Source organism: Strongylocentrotus purpuratus, unplaced genomic scaffold, assembly GCF_000002235.5.
Source record: "Strongylocentrotus purpuratus isolate Spur 01 unplaced genomic scaffold, Spur_5.0 spur5_scaffold_11, whole genome shotgun sequence".
NCBI lineage: Eukaryota > Metazoa > Echinodermata > Echinoidea > Camarodonta > Strongylocentrotidae > Strongylocentrotus > Strongylocentrotus purpuratus.
In genome coordinates, this window is record NW_022145596.1 from 26,264,451 (window position 1) to 26,277,307 (window position 12,857).

A 12,857-nucleotide genomic window follows, 5' to 3' on the forward strand; every position below is an offset into this window, starting at 1 on the left:
CCAGACTTTAGCCTAGCTCCCATTACAGTGCTCCAGCATTTTATTTCAATTTACATCAGCTGCATGGGTTGAGTGTGGCAAATGTAATTTTTGGGGGGCTCAACAGGGAGGGGGGGGGGGGGGCTAGTGAGCACTTTGATTCACCAGCCACCCCCCCCCCCTCCCCTGTTGAGCCAAAAAAAAATTGCATACGATCTCCCTCAAAGCAGTTCCCCAAAGTTGACAGCCATGGGTTACTCACTTATTAAGACATAGATCTACAGGGTGTGCCGCTCTAATGGGTCACTTTTTTTACAATAAATCCCTGAACATTTTAAACCAAAATATCCCAAAACATGGGTCTGTTTTTTCAAAATTTTAGAGAAAAAAAATATTATTGAAGCATTCAAAACTAAGAAATAGAGGAAGAAAACAAAATTATTAAAAAAAGAAGATTTCTGATCGACCGACATGTTTTAGTTACCTGTAGTTACCTGTAGTTACCTGACTTCACGGGCTCTAATTTAAGACGTATTCCTATAATGCCCGCCTTCCTTCATTTAAAATCCATTGCATGTGATATCGTGTCATAATTGCAGATAAAGGGCAATTTACATTCTACAACGTCTTTTTTTTTTTAGGCCTAAGATGGGACCTGCGGCCAGGGGCCCGTTTTTCGAAACCGTCATAAGTCTAACTTCTTGACTAACCCATTGAAATGTCTTTCATAGAATTAACACACGCTTCAAGAAGTTAGACTTATTATGGTTTCGAGAATCGGGCCCACAATCGATTTATTTTCTCCTTTAAATAGACTACGAGCGCTCAAATATCTATGAATATTCATGATTGGTATCCTGGTAGATTCTGAAATTACTAACACACGCCTTTAGCTTCGTTAAAACTTCAATTTTATTGGGCCTTTTCTGCTTTAAAATAACATATATTTTAATCATTAACTTGGTTGGCAGAGAGAAGAAGCAAATTACCTGACAACGAAATGGTAAGTGTGTGCTCATTTGAAAATACGAATCATTGTCTTTATGTTAAAATGGTTAATATTCAGTCCCATCTACTGCTATACATGTAATGTCAAATCAGTCATGATGTCACTGTGTTAACACTAAACTTTAACCAAGTAGCACACTGTGCACACGGAGTCGGGCTAACTCGGACCAGGGGACAATTCGGCCCAGCTGCAAAAACGGTCATTTTTTTGCATGTTTAGGTTAAGATAATTTTGAGTTCTGGTAAAAAAAGAAAATGAATTCTCACAGAATCTAACAAAACTTAGAATTAGAGTAAAGGAGGGGGTTTTCGGCCACATATTAAGACAAAATCCTATTTTTTGGATTCTTTACTTCCTATTTATTATCATTTCTTGTTCAAATCATGAAGCAAATATTATTATTATTTAAACAAAAAAAGAATTGCCGTGACAATATTCATTTCAGTTTTCACTGTTTTGGAGCCAGTTATCGACCTAGCGATTCAGTTTACGACCGCATGTAGAAAGTCGATAGGAAGCGCGCGCGCCGTGCTTTTCCGCGCTAATCTATTGCATAAGTGGGCGGAGCAGGTATCCCGGAGCTCCCGGGTGCTCGCCTGGTCGAAGACTAGCATTGCGGTGATCGGAAGTTGGAATCTGAATTAGACAGACATATCGTGTGTGCGTTGCGGGGTCCGGCTGCATTGATTAAATACATGTGATGAGATACTTTTGAGCTTGCGACAAACACAAAATCGGGCTCTAAATCTGAAAACTACTTGAAATAAAGCTCATTTTATGGTACCCATATTTCTTACATACAAAAATGTATGCGTAAGAAACTCAATTTTTCAGATTTGGGTAGCGGGACCGCTGATTACATCGCTAAAATGTGATATTTTAGGATATATTTTCCATTGCAAATGTGGTTCTTCAGTGACTCTGGCATGGTATGGTATGTGTGGGATATGTGATATGCTATTATGCGATGTATTTTAAAGGGATTTTGCCATGCATCCAACGGATCGGCCGAAAACTGGAGCTGGTCGTTTACCCCCTCCTTTACTCTACACTGAATGTTCAAGATTACAAATAAATGTCATGTGCCAAACAATTTTGGAAGAAAATGTATACTGGCTGAGTAATGAGCATAGAAAGATAAGGAAATTAGGGTAGTACTAGCCCCAACACCATGTGTGTTGTCCCATATACATCTTTCTGTGTAAGTGATTGTTACTTTACCAAGACTCTGCCAAATTTATGATGATTTTGATGATTCCAGAACCTTACATTACACACCATTACTTACATGCTATATGATCAACTTTTCTGATCCATTCCACACCTTTTCTTTCACAATGCAATCGCATTACCAGAACTCAAGTTTATCTTTAAGGGTTAGGTTTAGGGTTAGGGTTAGGGTTAGGGTTAGGGTAAAATGACAAAAAATGACCGTTTTTGCAGCTGTGCCAAGTTGTCCCCTGGTCCGAGTTAGCCCGGATCCGTGCACACATAGCTGCATTACTATCCTGGCTGTGTATTAAAAGCTGTGCTCAACATCACTGTACAAAACTCAACTAATTTTACTAAAAATCTTTACTTTAGTGACATTTGGTGACAGCTAAATAGCAGTAAAATACAATTTTTTAAAGGTAAAGACCAGTATTGGAAACGCCCCAATTTCAAAAAATGAAATGGAAGCTCTCATTACCAATCATGTGAAAGAATATGTTTTGACTAATACATGATGATAAAAAATTTGCCGGGAAACCGCCTACTAATTGATATATTTGGTAAATTTGTTTCTCTCATGGTCTGTGAGAGATATAGGGTAGTCCCATATACATCTTTCTGTGTATAGTGCTTGTAACTTTACGAAGAATGGGCCAAATTTCTTATCATTTTGATGATTCCAGAACCTTGCAGATGCTAGATGCTAGATGATCAAGCTTTTCTGATCAATTCCACAACGTTTCTATCACAATGCAATCGCATGACCATAACTGGTCTTTACCTTTAACTTACCGATGTTAAAAAGAATAATTTAAAAATTAAAATTACAAACCAGGTTTGTAAAAAACGCGTAAAAACGCGTAATTTGACGTACGAAAACCAAGGTTTGTCGACAAACCTCCTTTGTGAATTCAGGCCATATTGTTTTGGTGAAGCTGCTTCTAGTCTTGACAATAGTCCGAGCCACTAGCAGTGATCTCTACTTCATACTTATGTTTCTGGGAGGGGAGAGGGGATCTTTGTCCCTCCTTCGAACATAAGGATGACAAAAACAAACGCTGCCACTGCCGGGGGATACATTCGCATTGCGGGGCAATACAGATTGCAATATTTCTAGTTTCAATTAGACATACCGCATACAGAACAATGATAATTTCCTTGAATTAAAAATGAACAAAATTTGTTTTAGTAGTTTTGACTACCGGTAAGTCATGTAATTGAAATACCAAATCTACCTAAATGTATTATTATATACCTCTCTTTAGTATGTTGAATAAATCTAGTCATCTGATTGGTCAAAATTGGAATGACCACAAAGAAAAGAACAATGCCCGTTGCCTTGTGTAACGGGCAATAGTATAGTATTAATGACTGCTTTGAGTACTTTTATATGCCGAAAAAAAATAGACTAAAAAATAAAAAATAAAAAAACTTTTGTCGAAGATTGGATTCGATCTCTTGCGTACAAAAGGTGATGTAACTAAAATCAGCGCCTTAAACCGCTCGGCTATCGCGCTCTGATACCGTACTTAACAGTTTTCTCTAATATATACATTAAAATGGATTGAAAACGGCTTCGCGTGATTGATGATTCGCGGCTGCTCCATTAATTGGGCCCTTCTTTTACTTTTGCAATGCATATTGGCACGAACTTAGATCAAGATCTATCGGCAGATGTTGTTTTTTTGTTTTTGGAAGTTTATTTTCGTCTTCATGTCAACAATGCAACTGAGATAAAATTGTCGGTAAGATCGATCGAGATTCAATTGTATTGAAATTACCGACCAATTCTTCGCACACGTACGGTATCCTTGATCGCTCGAACCATTTTTTAACATGTAAACCTATGGGGTAACCATGGAGACTGACTATTTTCCCAATAACCATGGTTATTGGGAAAATAGGTCTGTTTTTACAGGAACAGTTAAAGTTTATGAATGCAATTTCGACCAATCAGATTGCTGGATTACTTAATTGAGGTATATAATTAATGATAAAGATGCCTGTTGCCCTGGGTAACAGGCCGCATAGTTAAATTTTGCTGTCCATTGAATTTTTACACAATGATTCCACAGGCATAGCGTTGCACGGAATGAACAACTTTTCTTCAGAGTGAAAGAGTGATGGCTTATTTCAAAAGTATACCAAAACATTTCTATTTTTAATTCATTTTATATCTTGATTTTATTATTTCAGTACAGTGTGGTGTACAAGCAGGAGCAGGCGCACGATGACAGTATCTGGTGTGTGGCTTGGATGAAAAGTGATAGGGATGGAGTTGAGAACATCGTCACTGGATCAGTGGACGACTATGTCAAATGCTGGAACTGGTAAATATTCTTATCACCATGGGAATTCCCTTGGTGTTGGAAAAGTACACATTTTCATTCAAAAGAACTCATCAGTGAAAGCATAAAAGATAAAATTAAAGGACATAATAAAAAGGGGAAAAATTGAGGAAAAAAGTCAACTGTAAATATTCATTGAACTTCAGCATATATATATATATATGCATTAATTAGAGTTAATGTAATATGGCAATCATTCTAACAATCAACCACTATTCTATTTCTGTGATTCTAGAAATAAAGTATTTATTTAAAAAAAAATTTCATTAAATGATTTATCATTTTTTATTACTTATTCTTGAGAATTTTTACCCCAAAGTGTCAATTCAGTCTATGATATTTGATTTAATAATAATAATAATAATAATAATAGCCTAATAGTCCACTCCAAATTTTATTAAACCGAAACGGAAATTCTTTTTGCCCAATTGATCGTGAGCCCGGCAGCCAAACAAGGTAGCAACAACTCCCATCTTTTAACGTCTTTTGGTATGACGCGGCCGGGGTTCGAACCCACGACCTCCCGGTTGTGAGGCGGACGCTCTACTAACTGAGCCAACACTGAACATCGTAATAAGTGATGTTATTATTTCTTATTTGTGATTTCTCATTTTGATTTACCAGGGAGAATGATGAACTAAAATTAAAATGGACCTTGGAAGGACATCAACTTGGAGTGGTTTCTGTAGACATCAACCCAACGGGAACAAGTAGGTGTATCTTAAATCTCATAAGGGTTCCAGTCTTCCAGATTATACGGGTCGTTTGTTGTACTGTGTAAAGTGGGTATGGGATGATATCGCAATGTACCAGTGATAAGGCCTGTGCAGTGTAACAACCTTATCAACAAATTTTAACCCACTCCTTCACCAAGAAAGAAGGCCTGAAACATCCTACTTGAGAATGCCAGCTAAGTTTCTAGCCTTCTTCAAACCCAAATGTTACTGTGATTACCTTCCATTTCTCTCTTTAGAAAATTTAGCAGTTTAATTAGAATGTCCAGATGAAATTTGGGTGATGTCACTGATTGCTTCCTGTCAATAGACTGATTTGAAGATTCTGAAATTCAGAAATGGAACTGTGTTTTATATTTGTTACACTCTTACATAACTACTACTACTACTACTAGGAGTGACTTGACTTGACTTATTTGATTCATTACAATTGATTCAAACTTACAAATTACTATGAGATGTACCTGCTATGTGATGTGTAATTTCCTTTAGCTTTTTAAAATAATCTATCAGTTTAAGGTGGCAATGATGGCCAATTTTGAAGTGCTCAAGAATCTTTTGAGAAGTATGTTCTCTCCTGGATCCCTTCACTAAAGCCCAATTTTGTAATTCAATCATTTTGCAGGATGAAACTCTTATAACTCTAAACCACTTGCAAAATTCACAGAATTGTATGAAATTACAATATTCTCTGTCGTTTTATTCCACAGTTGCAGCCTCAAGTTCTCTTGACAGTCATATCAGATTATGGGATTTAGAGGTCGGCAAACAGATGAGGTCAATCGATGCGGGTCCAGGTAACTCAATTCAACCACATAGTATCAATAATTGGTGTTGTCCATACTTTGGGGTTATGCAATATTTTGTTGTTGTTAAAATTTTGTTATTATTTTGCACAGTTTTAAATTTGTTACCAGTGCAAATTATCATATTTTAGTGCTAAATTTGCTTTGAAATCTTTCAAAACTGAACAGAAAAAGACCAGAAGGAGATGATATGAAACGGAGAAGGCAACCTTGTTTGTGTGTGCTTAACTGATTGTTAAATATGTTTTGATACTCTAAAGTAGATGGTTGATGAAAACTATGTTTGTTATGGTAATTATGATGATGCCATGGAAATGGTAACATTGATACCTACAAATATCATGGTGGCTATGGTGATGATAGTGATATCTCTCATCATCCATCATTTTAGGTGCAGAGGGTAAGGGAGGTAAACCCTGTGCTTGATCAGCCCTTGTTTACTGCAGGGGGGAAAGGTCTGATCTATTTATCACATGACTAGCAATAGGACAAAATAAAAAGTTGTGATTGCATGTGACTCTCACTGAATATTTTTATACAGCTTTTCAACCTCTCTCTCTCTCCTCTTTTTTTTACTCTTTCTCTCTCTTTCTCTCTCTCTCTCTCTCTTCTCTTTTTCATCCCTCTCTTCTCTTTTTCATCTCTCTCTTCTCCTTTTTTCCTCTCTCTCTCTCTTCTCCTTTTCACCTCTCTCCCTCTCTCTTTTCCCCCTCACATTTCTCCTTTGCTGTCTTACTTACTTTTGTATCCTTTAATGTTGTATTTGGTGTACAGGGCTTGTGCCGGTTGTTTTGTAATTTCTTATTGATACCATCCGAAACCTTACTCGCTACTTGTTTCTTACTATATTATTAAATCTAATTTGATAGGAAGCTATCCAGACAGAACCTTTTCTTGTTTTTGTTTTTTACATCTGTGCCCTGTTCTGTTTTGTATTCATTCATTGTACATGTATATGTTATCCCAATTTATTTATTATATTTTACATGGAATTACATACATGTTTGTACCTTTGTAAAAATATTTTTAAAGATGGAATTGAATAAACTGAACTGAATCAAACTGTTTACCAAGCAGTTCTTACTCTTTTTCCCTATGAAATCCTATTACCGGTAGGTCCCCTAACCAAATGCTGCATGTACATGTTCTTGTCCATCGCTCCATTTACAATCATCATGTGTCCTGGCAATGTGTGGACGGGGTGTTGTTTCACTGAATAATCAACTCCATGACAGTCATATATTTGTCTGTGACCTACAGATATGTCAGTAAGGACAAACCGTTTCACAAACCATGATAACCAAAAAAATCATGATTTTGATACTATCTGCTAAAAAACATAGTCTTCGTCACGATCCATCAGAGTTTATCCTGAATTACCAAAGAGGTTGTGAGGCTTGATTTCACTTAAATTATTTGAAAAAAAGAAGTAGAAATCTAAGAGAGCTGTAGCACAAATGATCCAATTCAATTTGCATGAAAACATATGTTAAAGGTAATACAAAGTTTGGTATGGGGTTATGAAATTGGAAGCATATGCGATCCTACAATATTCAGTGATCGTTGCTCTTTATGGCGTATAGCTCCCTCTCAAGGTCATGATATTAATTAAGCTATAAAACAATGTTTCATGACTAAACTCGACCAGTTAGCTATTCCGGTTATCACATTTACATATTCTGTGATTTTCATTGTCGCAGCTACGATTGTATGGCCGTTCCTGGGAGCACCGGTAAATTTTTGTATTCAATTTTTCTTGAAAGCAGAAGTGTTTTAAGGGCTTAATTTTCTAGTGTTTATAATACATCCACAGGGACATCCAAATATATCACTATCCACCCAATTTTCAAAATTTCCCAAACATTTGTAATACCTTTAATAATAACATTTAAAAATTGAGGAAACTCAAGGTTGCTTTTGCGATGAGCAAATTGAAATTTGCCATTTTTTTTTGCAATCATTTCTATCATTATATTCATATTTCTATTTTGCAGTTGATGCATGGACGATAGCTTTCTCACCCGAAGGCCGCTTCTTAGCGTCCGGTAGCCATGTTGGAAAGATCAATCTGTTTGGAGTGGAGAGTGCAAAGAAAGAGTCCCAGCTAGACACCAGAGGCAAATTCACACTCAGCATAGCATATGTAAGTTTGAAAATGAAAGTATTATCACTATTGCAAGCATAATGTAAGAGGATTTTTGTGTTTGTTTTTGGTTTTGATACAAAATTGTATCAAAAGTCATTGTAATTGAAAAGTCTTGAAAAAACTTGCTATATTAGCTCAACATCTATCAATTTGTTTAAATGTTCAATTTATGAGCCAAACATGACATTTTTTAAGTTTTAAAAGTTAAGTGAAAAGTGTAAAAAGAATAGACATGTGTTTATCAAAGTATTTTGGCATAAGAAGGGGAATGTTTCACACTGTAACTTATCTGAAGGGGACAAAATCACACTAGTGACCACTATCTCTTTCCTTTTCAGAGTCCAGATGGAAGGTTTTTAGCAAGTGGAGCTATCGATGGCATTGTCAATATATTTGATATTCAGTCAAGTAAACTGCTTCACACATTAGAAGGTGAGTCATAAAGCACTAACAATGATAAGTATTTCTACTTAGCATTTTTATGCATCCGCTACAAAGTAGCCGGAAGCATTATGTTTTGGGTTGTCCGTCCGTCCATCCGTATGTACGTCTGTACGTTACGTTCTAGTGATCACGTTATCTCAAGAACCAATTAATGGATTCCTGCCAAACTTGGGTCATGTATGTATCTTGCAGAGCCAATGAACTGAGTAAATTTTGGGGTCATGAGGTCATAGGTCATGTGGCTCATTATGTATGCAAAAATAGCTTGTAAAAGCATTCTCGTTAGAACTGACGGATGGATTACTAACAAACTCAGGACATGTATGTATCTTGCAGAGCCAATGAACTGATTAGATTCCAGGGTCAAGATGTCAAAGATCAAAAGGGTCACATATGTATATGAAAAATAGCTTGTTATCATGATATTCTGAGAACCTGCTCATTGATTACAATGAATGTCAAACTTACAAAATTTGAAAAATTGCTTCTGTTTTGGTTTGTAAAATCGCTTTATGGGGGAGGCATCATTTTTTGGAGTGGGGGGGGGGGGGGGGGGAGTATTTCACAAAATCAGTGACCATAACCAAATCTCTGATACCATTAATGCGTTCCCAGTCAAATGTATTAGTCTTGTTTTTTGTATGCACTACTTCCAGGTCACGCTAAGCCGATCAGGTCACTGTGTTTCTCTCCAGACTCTCAGCTGTTAGCAACTGCATCAGATGATGGACAGATCAAAATATATGATGTGTGAGTAAATTATTATACTATGTGTCTTGTGTGTACAGGGGTGAACGTCCTGAGATCAGGGACCCGTTTCACAAAGCCTTTATTCAATGAAAAATGAAAAATATCGGTAACAAACCTGCTGATAACCAATCAGAAGCAAGGATTTCATTAGCTTATAACAACAACTGTCATTTGTCACTGATGACAAGTTTTGTGAAACATCCCCAGGAGGACAGAGTTACAGAAGAAATATGCCCATGACAGAAAATAACTCAACTATATTTAGTTATTTCCTATCCTGTTCATTACCAATAATATAACAACAAAATAATGGATATAGCATTTTCCTCTTCATTTGATTGAGTGGGGCTGTCAACTAGAATCATTAGGTTTATTTACAAAATGTTGGTATTAATGTACAGGACCTGCCTATTTTAATATTCTAGCCATAGCATTTATACAGTATAAAAACAGCATATTGCAGGGAAAAGGAATTCAAGAATTCTTTTCCCCGCTTCCATGAATACTTCTATATGCAGGCTCTATGGCTAAGTGGTAGAGCACTGGTCTTGTAACTGGTAGGTTCTTTGTTCGAACCCAAGTCGATACGGTAGCGCCCTTTGCTAAGGCATTAATCCTCATTACCAATTCCCTCAGAGATGTCATAAAGCCATTGGTATGCCCGTTGCTTTCTTACATGCATAAAGATTCTATTTGAAATGGATTTTATGCCTCTGCTACAAGTTAGCCTGAGGCATTCTGTTTTCGGGTTGTCCGTACGTCCCGTTCTCATGATTGCGTTATCCCAAGAACCAATTGATGAATTCCCGCCAAACTTGGGTCATGTATGTATCTTGCAGAGCCAATGAACTGATTAGATTTTGGGCTCACGAGGTCAAAGGTCACAAGGCTCATTATGAATGCAAAAATAGCATGTAATCACGATATTCTGAGAACCTATTAATGGATTACAATCAAACTTGAATGTTAAAAATTGCTTCTGTTTTGGTTTTTGTAAAATCACTCTATGGTGGAGGCATCATTTGCGACTGCACACATTGGAAGGTCCATCTAGTTTATATTTTCATTGTTTGCTCCTCTCATGCACAGACAACAAGCCAACCTTGCTGGAACCCTCTCTGGTCACAGCTCATGGGTGACTGGTATCCACTTCTGTCCAGACAACACACATTTTGTGTCCAAGTGAGTCACCAGAATGTTAACTCATTGAATACTATTAAAGCTGGAGATAAGTTAGTCCGAGGTCAATAGAAGAAGGAGATTTTAGAGCTGGAGTCCCAAGCTGGCAACAAATTATTTCAAGCAACTGCTGTTTTCTAAGGTTGCACAATAGAATCTACAAGTCTGCTGTTACCTTAGATGTCTGAGGTTTGATGCCACCAACATCATTGGAAAGTTTGAGTAGTGATTTTAAAAAAAAAAAACTATAAAGGGGAAAATCTAAAAGATGATAAAATATGAATACAAATGCCTAATTGTGTCAAGAAATGTGCTTACAGTATTAATTTGTGAAAAACAGTAACATTTTACAAGCCTAAAACCTGCAATTTGAGTAATTTTGATTAATATTTCAGGAAATTTTGCTCCATTTCCTTTCGCTTGCCTCCTATCTGTTCACTTTGTAATTCTGTTTCTTTGAACTGACAGTTGCTCCTTACCTTGTATATTGAACTTAAATTCGGCCTTAAGTTAATCATGTTGTAAATCTTACTAGATGTTTCCTTAGGCTGCCGAAGTTAATCAAACTGATTTAAATTATTTTTATTTGAAATTTGTTCTGTATCTTAGGCTAATTTTTTCCTTATATTCATAATTTTGTATTTTATATGCTCTTAGTTTAATGCTTTAGGTTCATTATTATAATGTTGTATAGATATATTGGACCTTCTTTTGTATTTGTATTTGATTTATAAGAAACCACCATTATTATTATGACTTGGGGTGATAGAGGAGACACACAATTGGTAGTTTTCAAATTCTTCCCTCAATACATGTGTATTGAGGGAATATAGATGATGTAATGACATCTATCATCTTTGTCTCTTCTCTCTTGTTCTCTTCTCTTTCTGATATTCACTCTCCCTTTCTCTGGAGATGATATTATGGTTTTAGAGGGAGTAGGAAAAGTACCTTTCTGTTTTTACCATTTTTACGGTAATGTTATGGTAAAGACTAGAACCAGGCTATCCTGTGTTTTAAAGCACAAAAAGTTGTCTCATTAGGCTTCCTGTTCATTCTTACATTCTACTCTGATGAGTGGAAGACAATAAAACATCAGCATGTTTTGTTCACAGCTCTACGTGTAATTAGACTGACATCACTGACTGTCTCTCACTCTCTCTCTCTCTCTCTCTCTCTCTCTCTCTCTCTTCTTAGTTCATCAGACAAGACAGTCAAGGTGTGGGACTGTGGAACAAGACAATGTGTAGCAACCTTCTATGATCACTACGACCAGGTAATACCTCAGCCAATCGCAGCCTAATTCTTCTCAAATATTACCTCTAGGAATTATAGTAATAGTAATAATAATGATAATGACAACAACAGTGATGATGATAATACCAGTATCATAGCGCTAGATACAATAATGCAAGACTGAGTAAATATCCAAGCCCGTTTCTAAAATTTCTTGTTAATATACTGCAGGCCTTATGAAGTAGAAGTAGCTGTCTGTTGCGAAGCGAAGATGACCGCCTTTACTTTAACTTTACAGCTGTTCTCCATACAGCTCGCTGGCCTGCAGCAGTTGTCCAAGACTTGGTTTCTATTTGCCTCCGCTTGATCTTGTCCTTGTAGCGAAGCCGTGGTCGACCAATCCCTCTTTCACCAGTATAGCCAGTTTATAATACTAGATGATAGCAAAAGGACTTGGCTAAAGTGGCTGACAGCTATAATCACTTTGAGAGGGGGGATTGCAGCCTGTGAGTAGGGTATCACAACAAAATGTTGTACTACAACCAGGTGATCTGCAGTCTGGGAGAGGCATATAATTTATCATTGCTCTCAGATTCTTCCACTTACTAATAATAATGATAATAATAATAATCTTTTACAGCAACAACAAGAAAAACAAAAACATTTTGTTCCCCCAAATGTGTTATACACTTTTGTATTGTACTTAACCCCTAACAAAGTGTAGGTAAAGTATAAACTCATTTTCTGTTTGTTTTCTGACTGGCAGGTTTGGCAAGCAAAGTACAATGGCAATGGATCCAAGATGGTCTCGGTATCGGATGACAAGGCAATACACATCTATGACTGCCCCATCTAGATTCTAACAGAAGAGTATTAAAGGACATATCATCAATGTTATATTTGCTCAAGATCACAATTGGCCTGTTCGTGGTTGACACCCCCCCCCCCCCAAGTACCCATTTAGGAAAGTCACCCCTTGGACAGTTACCCATATACACAGCTATCAAGTTGTTG

The 12,857-nt window shown here is 36.7% G+C and overlaps 1 protein-coding gene across 1 annotated transcript; it reads left to right on the forward strand.

Moving 5' to 3' along the window:
- Positions 1–932: 932 nt before the first annotated feature.
- Positions 933–12,857, forward strand: LOC591782 (WD repeat-containing protein 61-like). The gene is made up of 10 exons (XM_030981016.1): positions 933–982; positions 4,397–4,530; positions 5,173–5,258; positions 5,993–6,079; positions 8,083–8,231; positions 8,573–8,666; positions 9,335–9,428; positions 10,518–10,610; positions 11,805–11,883; positions 12,610–12,857. The coding sequence occupies exons 1-10, from the start codon at positions 980–982 to the stop codon at positions 12,697–12,699; spliced, it is 909 nt and encodes a 302-aa protein (XP_030836876.1). The 5' UTR covers positions 933–979; the 3' UTR covers positions 12,700–12,857.